The sequence below is a fragment of the Canis lupus genome, chromosome 11, assembly GCF_011100685.1.
Source record: "Canis lupus familiaris isolate Mischka breed German Shepherd chromosome 11, alternate assembly UU_Cfam_GSD_1.0, whole genome shotgun sequence".
NCBI lineage: Eukaryota > Metazoa > Chordata > Mammalia > Carnivora > Canidae > Canis > Canis lupus.
Window position 1 is genome coordinate 51,610,726 of NC_049232.1, and position 20,620 is coordinate 51,631,345.

General features: G+C 45.0%; 2 protein-coding genes across 2 annotated transcripts; both read right to left on the reverse strand.

Annotated features, from left to right (window-relative positions):
• Nucleotides 1-867: 867 nt before the first annotated feature.
• Nucleotides 868-1,556, reverse strand: CCL21 (C-C motif chemokine ligand 21). The gene is made up of 4 exons (NM_001005258.1): nucleotides 1,490-1,556; nucleotides 1,277-1,397; nucleotides 1,006-1,188; nucleotides 868-910 (listed from the first exon to the last, which is right to left on the reverse strand). Exons 1-4 carry the CDS (start codon nucleotides 1,554-1,556, stop codon nucleotides 868-870), a joined length of 414 nt encoding a protein of 137 aa, NP_001005258.1.
• Nucleotides 1,557-16,225: 14,669 nt separating this feature from the next.
• Nucleotides 16,226-20,435, reverse strand: FAM205A (family with sequence similarity 205 member A). Its single transcript, XM_038553287.1, is given in 3 exon segments — nucleotides 16,226-18,407; nucleotides 18,410-18,500; nucleotides 20,415-20,435. Coding segments are annotated over 3 exon segments (2,259 nt in total). The 3' UTR covers nucleotides 16,226-16,260.
• Between the last annotated feature and the right edge of the window lie 185 nt (nucleotides 20,436-20,620).

Sequence of the window (20,620 nt, forward strand, 5' to 3'; positions counted from 1 at the left end):
GGGTAAGTTTCAGTAGAACTTGTGTTTGCCTATGTTAGAGGCAGGCCCAGGTTCTAGTCTCCCTTCTGGGGACCCTTCCAAAAAAGGTCTTGGGAGTTTACCCTCAGAAAGTCCCAGAGAAAGTAGAGGCAGTTAGTTGCGGGTAGAGCTAGGAAAAGATCTGGAGGTCACTCCTGGAATGAGAGAATGCTGGACAGAATCAAGAAGGGGCTCTCTTCAGGGTCTCAGAGGCCCGCAGAGCCTTTGGGGATGTGTCATCTCTCATTGACAGGGATTCTTCAGGGACCAGGGATTCTTCAGGGGCAGCCCAGGTCCCTTCTACTGCCAGCATACCTGGGAGGCAAAGAAACTCTTAGGGTAGGTGGGAAAATAGAATTTGCCAGATTTAGCTGTTGGTTGGCACCTCAGAGTGTGTGAGCCCACCCTGTAGTGACACGGGCCTCCCCACGGACACAAACACACAGGAACAGATGTTTGGGTGGGAGGCTGGAACAGGTTTTTATTGTTAGGTATAAATCATATTTACATGGAAGCAGTGGGGTGCAGTGGGAGCAGGGTCAGGTCCAGGGTCCTGGGTGACCTTTCCTCAGAGGGGACAGTCCTGCTGCCTCCTCTCACACTTCCTGGGAAACTCTCCCTCCTCTGCCTTTCTGGGCCTGGCCTGGTGTGGACAACTCAGCCATGCAGGGTAGGGCTGGGAATACAGAAGGGGTAGTTGAAGCAGGAGAAGAGGTGAGGCAAGGCCAGCATGAGGTGGCTACTCTGGGGCCCCTGTGTCTACCCTTTCTCCTAGCCCACTTCTTGCTCCTTGGATTGGGGCTGCAAGCCCAGATGAGGCTGGTAGGGGCCTCCTGGGCTCCAAGCTGGTCACTCGGCTACGGACCCTTTTGGGGTCTGTGGCTGTTCAGTCCTAGGAGGGCAGAAGAGTGCAGGGGTTTGAGGGGCTGACTGAGGCTCCCGTCCCCCCCCCCCCCGTCCCCCCCCCCATCCCCTTAGCTTCCTCACCTTTTACAGCCTTTGGAGCCCTTTCCCTTCTTGCCAGACTTGGGAGCCCCCTTGTCCTTTTTACAGCTCTGGCCTTGTTTCCTTGGGGCTGGTGGCTTGTCCAGACGCTGCATCAGCTGCTGCACCCAGGTCTCCTTAGGGTCTGCACACAGCTCTGGTTGAGAGCGCTTCCGAGGGGAGAACCTAGGGGTTGGGCATTAGCAAGCCGGTCCTAGTCTTGCCCACCATGCCCTCCCCACTCAGCTGCACCCACTTTCTTGCACTCACTCACAGGATAGCCTGGATTGGGCAGCCCAAGCTTGGCTCCTGCTTCCGGTAGCTGCGGACAACCTGGGCCGGAATCTTCCTTAGGCTGTACTTGAGGCAACAGTCCTGTGCCCCTCCATCACTGCCTGCAGCGGGAGTTTACAGGGAGCCAGGCTACTTGTAGGCTCCCACCCAGGCCTCCCTGAGTCCCCATCCTAGGCAACTCCCTCCTTGATACCTTGGGTCCAGGGGATGCAGGAGGCCAGAACCAGGACAAGGAAGCTCAGAGCCAGTGATGGAGACATGGCTGTGGCAGAGGGGTAGTGTGAAGCCAGAGCGGTGGGCGAGGTGGACAGCTGCAAGTTGGGGGTCTGTATGTCCGCTAGGACTGGTCTGTTGCCTATTTATGCAGACGGACACTTTCACTTCCTCCACCCCCAGTCACTCTGTCCAGGCAAGAATAGGGATCTCCCTCCTTTTCCTTCCTGAAAGGCAGATCCTGTCCTGGCACCCAGCCTCACTAGTATGCGGAAACAAAAACTTCACATGGCTCATCGGGGTCCCAAGCTGCTTGGGTCTATCTCCTCAATATCAGTTGAATCTGTCAGGTCCTCTTTCTACCTTTGGCTACTGTCTTGGTGCAGGCTTCACCTCTCCCCCAGAATGTTCCCCAGGAAGATTGCCTCTTCACTGCATTCCCGGTTCCACACTCCCCCCATCCTTCCAGCAGGCTGACTGTTCCTAAAATGCACATCTTATTATTGGATTGTAAGAGTTCTTTCTACAATCTGGATAATTGATCCTTATCAGGTATATGATTTGGAAATATTTCCTCCCATTCTGTGGGGTTTACTCTCTTGATAGTGTCATTTGATACACAGAATTTAAAATTTTTTTTTAAAGATTTATTTATTTGAGAGAGAGAGAGAGAGAGAGAGAGAGGCAGAGGGGGAGGAAGAAGCAGATTCCTGGTGGAGCAGAGAGCCTGACATGGGGCTCCATCCCAGGACCCAAGGATTATAACCTGAGCCAAAGGCAGACACTTAACCAACTAAGCCACCCAGGCCGCCCCAAAGATTTTAAAATTTTGATGAAGTGTAATTTATCTATTTTTCTGTGTTTTTCGTGTCATATTTAAGAAATCATTGCCAAATCCAAGGCCGTGATGATTTCCCCTTGTTTTTTTCCCCCAGCTTTATTGCATGTATTTAAAGCATCACAACATGATGATTTCATATAGGTATACATTGTGAAATAATTACCACAATCAAGTTAATACCTCTGTTACTTCATGGAGTGACCTTTTTTCTTTTTTTTGTGATGATAATTTTTTTAAAAAAGGATTTTATTTATTTATTCAAGAGAGACACACACAGAGAGAAGCAGAGACAGGCAGAGGGAGAAGCAGGCTCCTTAACAAATTTCAAGTGTATAATATAGAATTATTAACTACAGTGACCATGCTGTACATTCAACCCTTAGAACTTACTAATCTTATAACTGAAAGTTTGTACCCTTTGACCAACATCTCCCCATTCTCCCCCTGTACCCAACCCCTGGCAACCATCATTATGTTTCTTATTTATTTATTTTTTAAGATTATTTATTTATTCATGAGAGAGAGAGAGAGACACAGGCAGAGGGAGAAGCAGGCTCCATGCAGGGAGCCGGATGTGGGACTCGATCTTGGGTCTTCAGGCCCTGGGCTGAAGGTGGCGCTAAACCTCTGAGCCATTGGGGCTGCCCCCATCATTCTGTTTCTATGTGTTTGAATTTTTTTTTTTTTTTAATTCCACACTTATATGATACCAGCCCGATGTGGGACTCGATCTTGGGTCTCCAGGATCACGCCCTGGGCCGAAGGCAGTGCCAAACCACTGAGCCACCTGGGCTTTTTTTTTTTTTTTTTTTTAAAGATTTTTATTTATCTATTCATGAAAGACATACACACCGGTAGAGACACAGCAGAGGGAGAAGCAGGCTCCATGCAGGAAGCCCGATGTGCAGCTCGATCCCAGGACTCTGGGATCACGCCCTGAGCCAAAGGCAGAGGCTCAACTGCTGAGCCACCCCGGCATCCCTTCTTTCTTTTTTTAATGGCTGATTAATATTCCATCGTATGTATATACCACATCTTCTTTATCCATTCATCCATCAATACTTAGGTTGTTTCCATGTCTTGGTTATTGTGAATAATGATACAATGGAACTCCCAAAGAGGGATTGCTGGATCATATGATAGTTCTATTTTTAATTATTTGAGGGATATCTATACTGTTTTTCATAATGGATGTGCCAGTTTACATTTTCATCAGCAATGTATAACGCTCCCTTTAATCCACAGCTTCTCCAGTGTTTGTTATTTCTTGTCTTTCTTTTTCATTTATTTATTTGAAGGAGAGAAAGAAAGAGAGCTCGAGAGTACAAGGATGAGCACAAGCAGGGGGAGGGGCAGTGGGAGAGGGAGAAGCAGACTCCCTTCTGAGTGGGAAGCCCCATGTGGTGTGGGCTATATCCTAGAGCCCTGAGATCAGGACCTGAGCAGAAGACTGACTGAGCTACCCAGGTGCCCCATCTCTTGTCTTTTTTGATACTAGCCATTCTAACAGGAATGAGGTGATAGGTCATTGTGGTTTTAGTTTTCATTTTTTTCATGATTTTCTGCACTTCCATGTCCAGTGTGGAGCCCAATTCAGGGCTTGCTCTCATGACCCCAAGCCAAAATTAAGAGTCAGCCCCTTAACCAACTGAGCCACCCATGCACCCTGATTACTATATATTTTAATAGTTTGAAATCAGGAAGTATGTTCAGCTTAGTTTTTCTTTTTCAAGATTCTGGCTATTTAGGGTCTTTTATGGTTCAATATGAATTTTAGATATTATTTTTTCTATTTTTGTGAAAGAATACCATTAGAATTTTGATAGAGATTGCGTTGAATCTGTAGCTCACCTTGGGTAGTATGGACATTTTAACAATATTAATATTCCAGTCAAAGAACATAGGGTATCTTTCCATTTATTTGTGTCCTCTTCAATTTCTTTCATCAATATCTTAGGGTTTTCAGTGTATAGGTCTTTCACCTCCTTCGTTAAATTTATTTCTAAGTATTTTATTGTTTTTGATGATATTTGTAAATGGGATTTTTCTTAATTCTTCTTCCAGATAGTTTTTTGTTAATGTATTGGAATTCAACTGATATTTGAATGTTGATTTTGTATTCTGCAGCTTTACTGAATTTATTAGTTCTAACAGTTTTTTTGGTGGAGTCCTTGGGATTTTCTATATATAAGATCATGACATCTGCAAGCAGGGACAATTTTACTTCTCCGTTTCGGATCTGGATGCTTCTTACTTCTTTTTCTTGCCTAATTGCTCTGGCTAGGACTTTCAGTACTAGCTGAATACAAGTGATGATAGTAAGCACCCTGTTTTGTTCCTAATCTTCCTCAATGTGGGGCTTGAACTCAGACCACTAGATCAAGAGTCTTAAGTTCTACTGACTGAGCCAGCCAGGTGCCCCAGTTTTGTTCCTAATCTTATAGAAAAAACTTTCAACCTTTCACTCTTGAGGATAATGTTAGCTGAAAGCTTGTAAAATATGACCTTATTTATATTGAGGTACATTCCTTCTATACCTAATTTATTATGAGTTTTTATCATGAAAGGATGTTGAATTTTGTCAAATGCTTTTATTGCATTTGTTGAGCTGATCATAGAATTTTTATCCTTTAATCTGCTAATGTGGTGTTTCACATTTGCTGATTTGAGTATATAGCCTATCCTTGCATCCCAGGGATAAATCCCACTTGATCATGGTACATGACTCTTAATGTGCAGCTGAATATGGTTTGTTAGTGTTTTGTTGAGGATTTTTGCATGTATGTTAATCAGGGATATTGGCCTGCAGTATTCTTTTCTTGTAGTGTTCTTGTCTGGTTTTGGTATCAGGGGAAGGCTGGCCTCATAAAATGATTTTAGGAGTGTTCCTTCATCTTCAATTTCGGGGATGGGTTTGGGAAAGATTTATATTAATTCTTCTTAATAGAATTCACCAGTGAAGGATTCATCTATCTGGTCCTGGGCTTTTCTCTTTTGGGAGGTTTTTTTTATTACTAATTTGATGTTCTAACTAGTTATAGGTCTATTCAGATTTTCTATTTCTTCATGATTCAGTCTTGGTAGGTTGCATGTTTCTAGGAATTTACCCATATCTTCTAGATTATCCAATTTGTTGATATATAATTATTTATTGTGGTCTCTTATGATCCTTTGTATTTGTGTGGTATCAGTTGTAATGTCTTTTTTTAATTTCTTTTTATAGATTTTATTTACTTGATAGAGAGAAGACACAAGTAGGCAGAGTGGGAGACAGAGCAGCAGGCAGAAGGAGAGAGAGCAGAGAGCCCAATGCAGGGCTCAATCCCAGAACCCTGGGATCATGACCCGAGCTGAAGGCAGACACCCAACTGACGGAGCCACCCAGGCACCCCTTCTTTTTCATTTCTGATTTTATTTTCCAGTAAAAAACAACTGTTTCCATTGCTGCACAAATTTACATCCCTACCATCAATGTACTATGGTTCCCTTTTTTCCACATCCTCACCAACACTTGTTTTTTGTTTTTTTGGTAATAGCCAAACTGACAGATATGAGGTGACATCTCATTGTTGTTTTGATTTGCATTTTTTTGATGATGAGTGAGGTTGAACATTTTTTCATGTGCCTGTTGGCCGTCTGTATATCTTTTTTGGAAAAATGTCTATTCGCATCCTCTACTTATTTTTAAATTGGGTTTTTAAAATATTAAGTTGCATGAATTTTTCATATATTTTGGAGATAGATAGATATCATCTTCTTGGATGTGTGATTTGCAAATACCTCCTCTGATTCAGTAGGTTGACTTTCATTTTGTGAATGGTTTGCTTTGCTGTGCAAAAGCTTTCTAGTTTGATATAATCCCATTTCTTTATTTTAGTTTTTGTTGTCCTTGCCTAAGGAGATTGGTACAAAAAATATTGCTAAGACTGACATCCAAGAGCTTAGGATCTATGTTTTTTAGAGGAGTTTTATGGTTTCAAGTCTTATATTCAAGTCAGACTCAATAATTTCAATTGCCTTATCTTTAAGTATCTGATCCTTCCTTCTACCTTCTCAAGTTTGTTGTTGAATTCTCCCAGTGAATTTTTTCATTTAAATTATTATATTTTTGGCATGGGGCACCTGAGTGGCTCAGTCAGTTAAGCGTCTGACTCTTGGTTTTGGCTCAGGTCATGATCTCAGGGTCCTGAGATCAACCCCGTGTTGGGTTCCATGCTTCCTTTTCCTCTCTCTCTGTCCCTCCTCTCTCTCTCTGTCAAATAAATAAAATCTTTAAAAATTAAATTATTATATTTTTGGATCTAGAATTTCTGTTTGGTTCATTTTTAATAATTTGTATCTCTTTATTGGTAGTCTCATTTTGTTCATATATTGTTTTTGAGATTTCCCTTAGTTCTTTGCTCATGGTTTCCTTCAGCTCTTTGAATCTATTTAAGAGAGGTAATTTAAAGTCTTCATCTAAAAAAAAGTCTTCATCTAGGGATGCCTGGGTGGCTCAGCGGTTGAACATCTACCTTTGGCTCAGGGTGTGATCCTGGAGTCCCAGGATCGAGTCCCATGTCAGGCTCCCTGCATGGAGCCTGCTTCTCCCTCTGCCTGTGTCTCTGCCTTTCTCTCTCTGTGTCTCTCATGAATGAATAAATAAAATCTTAAAAAAAAAAAGAGTCTTCATCTAGTATGTCCAATGTGTGGGCTTCCTTATGTATGGTTTCTGTCAAATACTTTTTCTTCTGTGAATGGGCTATATTTTCCTTTTTTTTTTTTTTTTAATATGTCTTGTAATTCTTTTGGGTGGGAGAACTTGACATCTGAGTATTATAATGTGGTATCTGTGGAAATCTGATTCTTTCATTCCTTAGGGGCTGCAGATATTTATTTGTTAAGGGCTGCAGCCATGTGTTTTGACTTTTCCAAGCAATTTTTGCCAGGTGTATATTCTTTATTGTGTGTGGTCACTGAGGTTTCTGTTCTGCTGTCTCTGCAGTTAGCCAGTGGCCTGACAAAGGTTTCTCTATCTATCTCCTACTAAAAGTGTTCTGTCCCTTTTAATATTGTGATTTATGCCACTGTGGAAGCAAAGGCAGGCATCTGCCCCTGTCCCACAGGGAACCATCAGACCAATCAAAATGCACAATCACCAATTTCTGAAGGACAAGATCCTCTGCTACCAGCCAGATACTCCAGAAATGTGGGCCACTTTCCCTAGAGCATTAGCTAGTAGCTATTTGATGCATGGTGCTCTCTTATGAAAGATCAAGCAAACTATCCCTTCATGAAGCACTCCCCTGATTGCTATGATTATCTAATCAAGTTCCAGAGTTCTGAAATATATACTTCCAATTGCTCTTTCCAGCTCAATGGTTGCTTCAGTGGAGGGACCAACCCTAGAGCTTCTTACTCTGCCATTTTGCATGCTGTCATTCCTGTAGTTTAGTTTTTAACATTTTATTTATTTTTTATTTTATTTTTATTTTTTTAGTTTTTAACATTTTAAATCTTTTATCCATTTGGAATTTATGCTGGTGTATGGTGCATTACTAGGTCGTGACTTAGAATCTATGTTTAAAACCAGATTGGGACCTCAGAGTTGTGACTATCAGGTTAGGACTGGAAAATACATCTAGTTTCCAGAATGCTGAACCCAGCACCATGCCCCCTCATGCCCAGGCTTATCCCAGATTTTTCAAGGACAGAAATCTCTCCTTGTATGGGGATAGGGGGATGTGAAGAGGATAAGAATTGGGAGGAATACAGTCAGGGCAGGGTAGGCCAAGTACAAGATAGTGACAGGAAAATTATGCCCATGATAGCAGTGTTTTTGTGGGATGCAGAGGGGGGTGGGGATTGGATATGGGCATATTGTTGGATGGTGATGAGGATGTGGTGTTTTATCCCAAGGCCCACTGAGTAGAGGGACTGGAATCTGAGTGAATTAAAGGGTAGATAATTGATCTCTTGAGCCTGAGGTTTTACCACCGGCTGAGACCTAAGCAGGGCAGGGAGTGCCTCAGCTGGCAAGAGGCTGGAATTCTTGGACAGGACAGGGCAAAAACAAGGAGATAAGATTTCTTGGGTCTTTTACCTGGTCTGTTGGTAGATCCTGGCAGCAGAAAGCTTTTAATTCCCATATCTTCAATCTCTCCTTCCCCACCTACCTACCTTCTATGGAAGTGATTAAGTAAGGAGTGAGCAGCCCATTTTTGAAGAGTTTCCAGAGAGGTAGGATAACATGGGTCTGGGTGGGTGGGGGTGGGGGCATGTAGATGATTCCAGAGTCATGTCATATTAGATTGTTTACACTGTTTCCAAATTTGGCTGTACTTCAGAATCACATGAGGAGCCCATTAAAAATACAGAATTAGAGGCACCATCTCAGACCATCTTTATATATATATATATATATATATATATATATATATATATATATACACACACACACACACATATATATATGTATTTATTTGAGAGATAGAGAAAGAGAGAGAGAAAGAATGAGAGAGAAAGAACAGGGGGAGGAGCAGAGAGAGAGGGACAAGCAGACTCTGTGCTGAACTTGAAGCCTGACCCGGGGCTCGGTCCTATGACACTGAGATCACAACCCAAATCAAAATCAAGAATTTGACGTCCAACCAACTGAGCCATTCAGGAGCCCCCCACCCGACCATCTTAAATAGAATCTTAGAATACAGCCAAAGGATCTATATATATTTTTAAGGTCTCTAGGTACTTTCAAACATTTGGTGGAGTGTGGCTAGGAGAGCCACCTGGGCCTATTTTGCTCCCCATCCCAAACTCCAGAAGGGCACAGAGCCTGTAGTAGGTAACAAAGATGGTCTGGGGGAAGAAGAAGCTAGAAGGATACACCCCCAACCTTCCTGAGGGAGGGGACTTTCTGGCCTGGCACAACATATAGAAAAAGGGAGAGCATGGCTGGGAAGAGTTGGGGACTATGCTATTTCCTCTCCAAAAATCTCAGGTTCCCTCTATCTCCCAAGACATCCTGTCTCCTTCCCCTTGTTTATGCCATCATGTGGGGAAGCTCTTGTTTGTCAGATGGTGTCCACAACCCCCTTAATTTAGGTCCCTTACTTGATTGACTTTCTTCCACTCAGGAGGCTTTTCCTAGGATCTACTATAAATCCCTAAATCTGAACTTGAGCTTATAGTGGTAGATCAGCTATAGGGAGATGTTTTATCCTGGAGATGTTGGGGCCGCCATGCTTATTCCTGGGACTTAGAACCTAAGTCAGGGGCCCTGAGAAAAGCAAGGGAAAGAGTAGAGGCTTTGCTGGAGGTAGGTATTTGGCTGGACAAAAAGCCAGAATTGGAAAAAGCTATTCTCAGAGCAGGAAAGTGACAAGTCTCTGCCACACGCTAGGTCGCAGGTGACTGAGCCTATGAGGTGGAGGTGGGAGGCATAGCAGGGAGGCAGTGAGGGATTCTGGAAGGTAGTGGAACCCAGGTATACATACATCCACAGAGGAGGGGTTGAGGTAATGGAAGGAGTTATTTTCCTTTTCAAGTCAGCCACACAGGCATTCCTTTGCACTCAGCTGCTGGCCTGGGCTAATCCTACCCAGAGTCCCACTTGAACCCTAAGCTTACTGTGGGGGCCTGGAGCTTGCAGCCCTGAACCAAGCCCTTCTTTTGTTCCTCAGGATAGGCTGGAATGTAGACGTTGGGGAAGGGAAGACAGAGACTTGGATGGCTTTTGGTCTAACAAGGGTCAAATGGCCTGGGTACCGTGGTGCGGGTTCCCAGCTGAACACTGAGCACTTCAGGGACATCCTGCCCTGATGACTATGTAGGTGTTACTGAAGGAGCTATGAGTTCCTGGAGGGCAGGTGTCCCATACTGTCATAAGTATGTGATATTTGTACGTCTAGTGCAGGTACAGGTGTAGCTATCTAGGGTTAAGGTAACTGTGCTTAGAATAGCATTGATGTAGTGGTTACAGATTGGAGGTAGACAGTGGTAAGCATAAGGCAAAGTAAAGATTTTGGGGTAATTGCCACCAGCATTCCCTTGAAAGGGTGTGTCCGTCTGCTTTATTCTTCCCTTAGCGTCTGTGGCTGCTGAGGCTGGGGGGTCAGGACCCTGCAGTAAACTGAGGACACTCCTGGGGATGAAGATGGGTGTATAGGTGAGGGATGGGGCTGCTGAAGAGGGCAGTTGACTACTTGCTGACCTTGTCATTTCTTTGAAAGCCCACGGCCAATTTGTTGAGACCAGGGGTATGCATGTGAGTCCAGGACTATCCTTAGTTAAGGACAAGTATGGGACAGGAATTAGAAACCAGAGTTTAGAGGAAGGAAAGATAAGCCTGGTTTAAGGTGGCCTAGGGGGCTTTATGGAGGAGAGCAACTTTGGGGGATGAATTTGGACCGCATTTGTGTTTGTCGGTCTGTATCTGTTTGCAAGGGTGAAACCTGTGTTTGTGTCTGCCTGTGTGCTGTGGCAGTGTCTGCTCCAGCATGTCTGACTCAGGGTGTTCTTGAGTCTATGCAGGTGTGTTTCCTGGGCATGTCTCTGGGCACTATTCTGAATTAGTTTTGGAGTGGCCTCATTGAATTTGTGTCTTTGTGTTTGTGTATCTGTGTGGCTGGATATCTGTGTCCATGTGTCTCTATGTGTGGGATTCGGCTCTGGCCTCTCACTTTACCCTGCCCCTCTCCCCTGACACTCCCCAGCTGCCAGCATCATTTACCGCCAGGAATGGCTTCCATTCCCTTCCCGCTGTCTGGATTCCCACGGGTCCAGCTGCCTGCCCAGGGTCCTGCCCCTGTGGCCTCTGTAGCAGGCTTGACCTTGGGAGCGATACACTCTGGAAAGCCCCCAGTATGCTCCTTGCCTGGCCACAGACCCAGAGAAGCTACCGTGGAGAAGAGGGTGAGGCGGGAAAAGGCAGGCAGTTGGCAGCACTCGCCCCTCCTTCTGGAAATGGAGATCTCCCTCTGGCCCCTTCCCAGGCCCCCTTTCCCTCCCCATGCTCTCATCCAGACCAAGTATTCAGGGTTCTGGCCTCGCTGTCTCTGGGGATAGGAATGAACAGTCCCTCTGCAGACCCAGCCAGACCTAAAGGGATCTGGTCCTCTGTGTCCCCCAGCACCTTACATTGTGTTCATTCCTCATATCCCACCTAAAGTCCGGGCTGTCTTCCCTTCTTTCTTCTCCCTGCATCGGACACAGCAACCATTCTTGTTCTTCATTCTGTGACAGCCCTGGCCTCTGCCATGGGCCTCTGAGCCCAGTGGAACATTAGGCTTTGGATGGCTGGGAAAGAGAAGAAGCCCAGCCCACTCTCACATGGTGCAGGAAGTAGCATCTGTGGGGTTTATTCCTGTTCTCATTCTGAGTTCACTGCCTTCCCTGGATGGGCCGTGGTAAGCAGGTATGGAAATGAAGCAGTCATGGTCTCTATCCTCTAGGACTCAATGTTTGACAGGAGAAGTGATTTTGTGGAGAAGCCACTCTCCTGCACTGCAGTGGTCAGTTGCCTGAAATTCCCTTCATAGAATTCTCAGGTGCCCTCTGCAGAGATTAAGGGAAGGGGTCCATGGGGTCCATGGGTTCCCCATGACACGTTACCTCAGAGCGCCAGAGGTGAACTCCAGGGTTCCCTAGCAAGCACTGATATATTCCTAGCATCTACCACCAATTCTGGAGTAGTAAATGCTTGAGTTTCTGTAAAAATTCTGATTTTTACCTCTCTTGAGCCTAGGAAAACTGGAGGGTGAGGGTTGTGCTAGGGTTCTGAGATGGGATGAACAAGGCTTCATCCCTCAACAGCATCCTACATGAGTCACGGGCTCTGACCCCTGTCTTCTCTCAGCTCTTGACTTTGCTGAAAACTGAGAATCCTGAAGGTGTTTGTTCCAGCTCATCTTTATGCCCTCAACCCTTTGTTGTAAGACCTTGGTCAGCACTATGAACTCACACTGCTCTGGGACAGGTAGGACCTGCTCCACCTAAGTCAGGATGTGTGCACGTTAACCTTGGCTTCCCACATGATGCTGCTGTGACCTTTTCTGGATTATTCCCTTCACGCTGAGTCCCCCCTCTTGTCTCCTTGCTCTATGGCTGTTTGCCCAACTCCCACTAGGCAGGGAGGATGTGCCTGTCACAAGACCTCCTGTGATCTCTGGGAATGCTTTAGGAAAACACCTGGAGGTTTTTGGCTCAGCAGGCTTGGGCTTTGTGCCTTCTTACCCTGAAGGCCACAGCAGGGCCTGGGCCCCCCATCCTTTAGGCACAGAGTGTTTCTTCCCATCCTGGTTTTTCTGCATCCTGCTAACAGTGGACACATTGGATCATATCAGTGGAAGAGAGTCCTACCACCACCTCTTGGTTTGAAGGGATGTTGAGTCATCCTGGATTTCCTTAGGAATTAGTAAGATGGAGTTGTCCCATCTCCCCTCATACCATGTCATAGGAAAACTACAGCCCTTCCTGTATTTCCTCTAGCTCTTGGCTCCTGTGAGCTAGGTCAGAATGTGGGAATGCAGAGATGCTACCTTTTGAGAGATACAAAGTGTCCAAAACAGAGATTCTTTCCATCCACTCAGGGCAGCCTCTGTCTTTTTGACTTCCAGTTCTCTCCTTCTACCTCCAAAGCACCCTAGTCCCTGAGTGAACACCAGTATACCACACCTGCCCTATTTCTCTGTCTCAAGCCCCCTCCTCTTCTTTATGCACTATGCATTTAGATCTTTCTCTCCCATCTCTTCTACCGTGTTCCAAGAGCAACTGTTCCACACATATGATCACCAACTTCTACCACTTTTCTGCCCACCTGGGCTCACATGCTACTACTGACTTCTTGGGTCCTAAAAATAACTCATCATGATAATTTCTAGGATTCTGCTCCACCTCTGGTTTTGGCTTTCCATTTTGTCCTTCCCCCTACTTGCTATGATCCTTTCCCAGCTCCTGTTTTTCCTCTCTAGATCTTTGTCCCCACTCTCTTAACTGGGGAAATCTTTCTTCTTCTTTTTTAAAATGATTATTTATTTATTTATTTGACACAGAGAGAGAAAGAGAGCACACACAAACAGGGGGAGTGGGAGAGGGAGAAACAGGCTCCTCTCTGAGCAGGGAGTCTGACTTGGGGCTTGATCCCAGGACCCTGAGATCATGGCCTGAGCTGAAGGCAGATGCTTAACTGACTGAGCCACCCAGGTGCCCCTCTTCTGTTGACATACAAAGTCCTTCCTCATTAATGTCTTCTCTCTTTATTTACCACCAGTGCAGTGTCTGTGCTTAGTCAAGGCCAACCCCTCTTCTTGGGTACTCTCACTTACTTGTCAACTTATTCCTCTCCATTGGATCTTTTCCATCAATATCCAACATGCTATGTCTCCTACTTTTAAAAATCTTGCTCTGTTCTACGCCCTCATTTTCTGCCTGTCTGTGGAACAGAATCCCTTGAAACCATTGATTATACTTTCTATCACTAGTTGCTCCTCCATTCTCTCTTAAATCCACTCCAATCACACCTTCATCTCCACTACTCACCTGAGTCTGTCCCCAAGGCATAAATGATCTCTATGTTGCTAACGTATCATCTCTGAGTCATCTTAATTGGCTGATTGGCAACTTTTAATGCAGTTGCTCACTTTCTCTTTACAATATTTGTTCTTGGCTTCCAGTATATTATACTCTTCTGCTTTTCTTCCTACCTCAGGGGCTACTACTTCACAGTCTCTGCTTATTGATTCCTGCATTCCACACCCCCCCTCCACCCCCCACCTTTCTGCCTTTGATTTGTTAATGTTAGAGTGTATCAGAGCCCAGTCCTTAGATCTCTTTATTTACACTCATTCTCTTGGTGATCCTATCCAATCTCATGGTTTTACATCTACCTGTCTATTATCTATCTATCTATCTATCTATCTATCTATCTATCTATCTATCTAATCATCCATAGCCAGGACCCTCCCTGAGGACCATCAGGCTTTTTTATTGAGAACAGAGTGTTGAGGTATGGTCTCAGTAAGAAGCTGAGAAATAAGTTATGATGCTACTGTACTAATCTTAGCAGCAGACAGAGAAAGAAGTGGTCATGTTCTCAATTCATTTTGTAGGTGGAGATAGCATGATTATATTGCTGGATCAGATATGGACTATTAGGGAAAAAAAGGTCAAAGATGACATAATTTTTGTCCTAAGAAAATGGTAAAATGGAGTTGCCACTGACATGGTAATAACTGTGATAGAAGCATGTTATGTATGTGTGATTATGTGATAGTGATGGGTGAGGAATCAGTTGTTCACTTTTATATATTTTGAGATGAATATTGGACTCCTAAGCATATATTTTGATTAGACAATTTCGGCATGTGAGACTCTATCCCATGAGATCATGAGCTCCATTGTATAAGTCCTCATATATTTTTATTGTTGAACATAAGATGCTTTTCAAAGTCATTCTTATTCTTATCCTTCTTAGGGGTCCTATCAGCTGAGTTCTTCCTCCTGTGACAGGATCCCCCATTCCATAGAATTCATCATATAATGTAGTGATTTGTCTATTCTCCAGGTTCAGACTTTTATTTCAAGTACTATTTAGATACTACTCTGGACCAGCCACTATTCTAAGCCCTGGGGATATGAGCCATTATTTAAATTATTCTGACAAGAATGGAAGAGAAACTGAATATAAACAGGGGCAGTAAAAAAGAGGAAAAGAGCAAAGTTGAGAGATATCAAGATTACAACTCAGTGACTAACTTCATATTTGGGCTAAGCAAAAAAACGTACTTCCAGTAATACCATTACCAGACATTGGTTCAAGTTTGGTAGGGTAGAGGGTAAGTGTTCTGATTTTGAATTAATTTGCATTGCTTTTGGATAACAAAGCTCAACCCATTGTTCCTTATCACTCTATGGGCAAGCAGAATGAAACTCAGATGTAATCACCTACTTTCCCCCAAAGCATTTGAACCTTGAGTTGACTTCCTGGCTCCAAACTCTTTTGAGTGCACAGTAAATTGGTTTTGTTCCCTTATCATACCCTGGTCAGGAACATGTCAGCCTCTGTCTCAGGTACTCAGACGTCCATCGACATGCTCCCACTCCCTGATTCTCTCCCTGCCAGCCCTTGGGAGTGGGGGACAAGCCCCTCTTCATGGCCTACTGTGATCTCTATTCCAAAAGTCACTCATTCCACGCAGCTGGCAGGCAGTGGAGGCAAGCTTTGGGCAAGAGAGTTACAGCAGCCTCGCAGATGAATTCTCCAGAAAGATCTTGCCAATTACTAACAGGGAGCCAAGGAGGGGGGATTCTATCATTTTCTTTTGATATCCTGTCATATTAGCTACCTGCTTTGATAAACACAAAGTACTTCCTCAAGGTTGGAGCACTGTGGCACTCCTCTAAAACCCTCCCCTGCAGACTGTGGGCCTTTACAGGAGTCATCAGTGAATTCTGCCTGTGGGATTCCTGGCCATTCCTTCTTGTCACTACTATCCTCCTCACGTCCACATTGCTCCTCTGGGCCCAAGGACACCAATGGAAAGCCATGATAGAATTCAAGCCTGACCTTTACGTAGCTTACCTTCCTTCTCTGCTCAAGCCCCTTTATCCACAGTCCAGCGTAGGCTGAGAGGAGTTGTGTGGAAGGCTGACCCAGCTTAAGTGTGGGTTAGAGCTCCTTCTCTAGTTGGGAAGGACATTTTAGCCTCCCCTCATGCCTTCCCTTAACACAGCACAGTGGAGAGAAGGAGACAGACAGTTCTTTGCTTAGAGATATAGGATGTATTTTGGGTGGCACTCTGCCCCACCTGTACATTAATGAAAATGACAGTAGCAGCCCTCTTCAAGGGACACAGATGTTGGGGAGCCTACAAAGTCTTTTGATTGTATTGAGTCTTCTTGAGCAGACCGTTTCCCTCTGGGGTGAGAGTTGAGACCTAGGGTGCATTCTCTGGTTGGGTAACACAAGCCACTTGAGGACAGTGCTGAGGGCAGTGGCGGGGGTGGTCCAGGACTGAGGCAGAATGGAGTTGGTGAGAATGGGAGTGGTGCCGGAGCTTACTGTCTGGGGAATGGGGTCCATCCAAGAAAGCCAGGTCCAACTGCTTCTCAGTGGGGGAAGATTGGGCCTTGGAGTCCCCTCTTGTCTTCTCAGTGTTGATTTGCTCCACCGGACTTTTGGCTGGAGCCAGGCTCTTTTGTACACTTTCTTTTCTGGGGTTGGCCACCTTCCCAGCTATAGAGAACATGGATTCCTTATGCCCTTTGCCTTTCATCTTGGAGTTAAAACAGTACAGGAAGGGTTTCATCCTACTTCTCAAGCCTGCTTCTGGAAGGCTGGGCCTCTTGTGAGTATGGACTGGCATCTCCTGTCCCTGCAAAACCTGACCTTTCAAAGTTTGGCCCTGCAAAGGCTTAGCCTGAATGAGTTGGCCCAGGAAAGGCTGGCCCTGTGATGCCTGGGGCACCATAGGCTGGACATTCTTAGGAATCCTTGCTGGCTTGAGGATGACATTGAGCTTGGTTTGACTGTCGTGCAGGTCATTCTTCTCAGAAACTTTAACCCCAGGGATTCCTGGAGATGGCTCTGGAAGCTTAATCTGAGGGTGATGCCGGGTATTGTGTTCAAAGGGAGCAGCAAGATGAAAATTATGGCTCTTTCGCTGGGGGGTGCGGGGTGCCCTATTCAGAAGTATCCCTTTTGGCCTCTGGGCTTCATCGGGGTCGCTTATTTCTCTTGTAAAGGAGCATGCAAACCCTGCATCCCCTTCCCCATGGTCTCCTGCCAATTTGGGTTTCCCTGGGTCCTCTCTCTTTTCTGCCAGCATGGGGACCTGGGCGGAGTCCTTGCTCTTGCCAGGGCTTTGGGGCTAAGGGCTCCAGGGCTCCTCCAGGCTGGGGCTGTTCGCACTGGCTTCCAGGTGAACACAGAGCACCTGGGCCTCCTTCATGTCTCCGCTGGGCGGTGAGATCTTGGAGGCCCAGTGGGCAGAGCCATGAGGTACTGCTCTTGAACTAGGCTGCTTCTGGTTCTGCTGCACTGCCTTTAACTCAATGGCCAGCTGTTCTTTCAGGTGAAGCCATTCTGGATCTGGGGCACGAGGAGCATCTGGTGGGATGGGGAGATCCTGGAGCAGTGTTTTTCCTTGATTGTTTAGATTCCTGAGAGACTCCTGTGTGGATGTGTTGTCTGGGGTTGCCCCAGTTTGTTCTCTGGACTCCCTTGCCTTTATGGGAATTCCCAGTTGTATCTCTAGGATCTTCTTTCTTAGATGGAAATTTAGTTTGGCTAAGATGGGTTTTTTGAGTGTGTAAAGCTCAGAGGCCTCTGCCTGGCTTTCTAGAGGCACCTCCTCGATCATTTGTTCCACCTGTTCTTCCACCTGGCGCTCCTCTGCAGTGTCTGCACAAGTCTTGTTGGCATCTTGAAAGCATGGCCCAGGACTCAGGCACTGCTCTTCAGATGAGATCATCTGAGTCAGAGGTTCAGTAGGGAATTCGCCAGGTCCAGGCACCATTCCTGTGATTATAGCTTGGGTAGAGATTGCCGGTGCCATGGCCCTAGAGAGAGCCACATAATAAAGAGCAGGCAGCCCTGACAAGAAGGCAAGGTACTTGTGCCTCAGAGTCGTCTCCAGTTTCTCAATGGCTCCCTCGGACAGGGCTTGGGGCAGCTTAATGTGTTCAGTGACAGGGTCTGGTGGGGCTTGTTGCTGTTGATCAAGGGCCGTTGGTATCCAGGCCCCAGCTTTCTGTTGTAGGGCAGGGTCAGTTGTGGCCTGTAGCTCCAAGGGCTTGCTTTCTGGGATGCAGGTGAAGGGAGCCACTTGCAGGCCCCCAGGAATTATGCACTGCCAAGAGCTACATACACAAGCAGGGACCTTGCCCTGGTGAATCTGCCCACATTTGGAGTTGATGTGGCTCTGCAATATTGCCTTAGCCTGGTCAAACAAGTGTGGCATGGGGACTGGTACTTGGTCTGTGACTGGAGAGAATGGGTCACCGGCCCCAGGTGCCTCTAGGGCTGTAGGTTGGGGAGCATGCACATTGGCTAGGGCTGTGCTGCTCCAGGACAGAGTTGACTGTCAGTGGGGGACAGGAGCAGTTGGATGGACTCCTGGATCTTCTGGGGCAGGCCCCAGCGATGGTGAATCAACTGCCGCTGGAGTTCGAATTTCTAGACTACTTTGCATCTAAAGATGGACATATGAATGAGGTCTGACTAATAAGATATTTGAGGAAATTTGCCAGGGGTCTTTTGAGGAAGAATTTGTGTTCCAATTAAAGAGACAGGAAGTGAGAACTTGCTTCTAGCTCTCCAACCCATGAATAAGAATAAGAAGTGCAAATGTAATGTTTACATATATATATATATTTTATACATATATATTTTTTTAATTTAAAGTTTTTTATTGATTTATTTGAGAGAGAGAGAGAGAGAGAGAGAGAGCTCGCGAGCACAGGCTCCCCACTGAGCAGGAGCCCAATGTGGGGCTTGATCCCAGTACTCTGAGATCTTGACCTGAACAAAAGACAGATGCTTAACCAACTGAGTCACCTAGGTGTCCCTGTGATGTTTATATCTAGTGCTGCCCTCTTGTGATCCTCAGTTGACACATCTAGGATAAAATATCAGCATTTGAGGATGATGGAGAAGAATGGACAATGGTTGGATGGTTGATGGCATCCATAAACTCTCAAAGGAACCCTGGAATCTCCTGGGCTGGACTATATTTTCTGAGCCAGAGCACTTACATTTTTTTCCAACTACCTTTCATTGTCATGTACTGTAGTTCTGGGTATTCTTAGTTTCACCTAAGATGCAGTCTTTCTTTCTTTTCTTTCTTTCTTTCTTTCTTTCTTTCTTTCTTTCTTTCTTTCTTTCTTTCTTTCTTTCTTTCTCTTTCTTTCTTTCTTTCTTTCTTTCTTTCTTTCTTTATTTCTTTCTTTCTTTCTTTCTTCTTTCTTTCTTCTTTCTTTTCTTTTCCTTCTAGATTTTATATATTTATTCATGAGAGACACAGAGAGAGGCAGAGACATAGACAGAGGGAGAAGCAGACTCCCCACAAGGAGCCCGATGTGGGACTCAATCCCAGAACTCCTCACAGGGAGCCTGATGCAGGACTCAGTCCCTGGTTTGGGATCACATCCTGAGCTGAAAGAGACAGTCAACCACTGAGCCACCCAGGAGCCCCAAGATACAGTTTTCAACTCTGTTTTCCTTGTTTTGAGGTGATTTTCTAGAAGAAAATCTTTCTCAGAATGAAAAAAAAGTTTGATTATGGAATGCATTAGGAAAGATGTGGAGAAAAAGCTTTATTACAGACTTCTGGTTGGAGCATAAGAAAGAACACTTCTGGAGTGTAATTAGGGATAGGAAATGTAAAATGCGCATAGCCCTTGACCTAAAATTTCCTATTCTACGGATTTATCTAATAGATAAACCCACAAAGACTTATGTGCAAAGATGTTTACTGCATCATTATTTGTAATAGTAAAAGAACATGAAAACAATGTAACCATGAGGCTGGTTAATTAAATTACGATTTAGCCACATAATGGAACATTATGCAACCATTAAAAGGTTGAGATCAATATCTATGCTCTTGCATATAAGTGAAATAAGTGTATAAATTGTCCTCTCATTTTTGTAAAAAAAAGTATGAGGAACACACAAATATATATATATATATATATATATATATATATATATATATATTTCATATATGGTGGAATTGTTTTTTTTTTAAGATTTGTTTATTTATTTATTCATGATAGACACACACACACACAGAGAGGCAGAGACACAGGAGGAGGGAGAAGCAGGCTCCATGCCAGGAGCCTGATGCGGGACTTGATCCCAGGACTCCGGGATCACGCCCTGGGCCAAAGGCAGGTGCTAAACTGCTGAGCCACCAGGGATCCCATATGGTGGAATTGTTAAGGACCATCTTGGGAGGCTGGGTACCAGACAGGCAGATGAAATCTCTCTGTTCTCCAATAGATTGTTACAGGGTACACTGTTTCTGTATTCCCTGTCCAGAGATGTCCTGCATGGCTAAGTGACCGTTGGGCCGGCTCTGTAATGTACCACCTTATATTTGCTTTTCATCTTTTCCTATCTTTCAATTTAATAAATATAGAAGAAAATCTCACCTGGACAAAAGTAGATGAAAGTCCCCAAAACACTTGCCCTACAGGGATGCCTGGGTGACTCAGTGGTTAAGTGTCTGCCTTCAGCTCAGGGCATAATCCCGGAGTCCCAGAATTGAGTTCTGCATCGGGCTCCCTGCATGG

Excerpts from the sequence above, each read along its gene's own strand:
- CCL21 (NM_001005258.1), bottom strand. The coding sequence starts at position 1,556 with ATGTCTCCATCACTGGCTCTGAGCTTCCTTGTCCTGGTTCTGGCCTCC. Across the intron at positions 1,398-1,489 it reads CTGCATCCCCTGGACCCAAG|GCAGTGATGGAGGGGCACAG; the intron begins GTATCAAGGAGG and ends CTCCCGCTGCAG. Across the intron at positions 1,189-1,276 it reads TGCCCAATCCAGGCTATCCT|GTTCTCCCCTCGGAAGCGCT; the intron begins GTGAGTGAGTGC and ends CCCAACCCCTAG.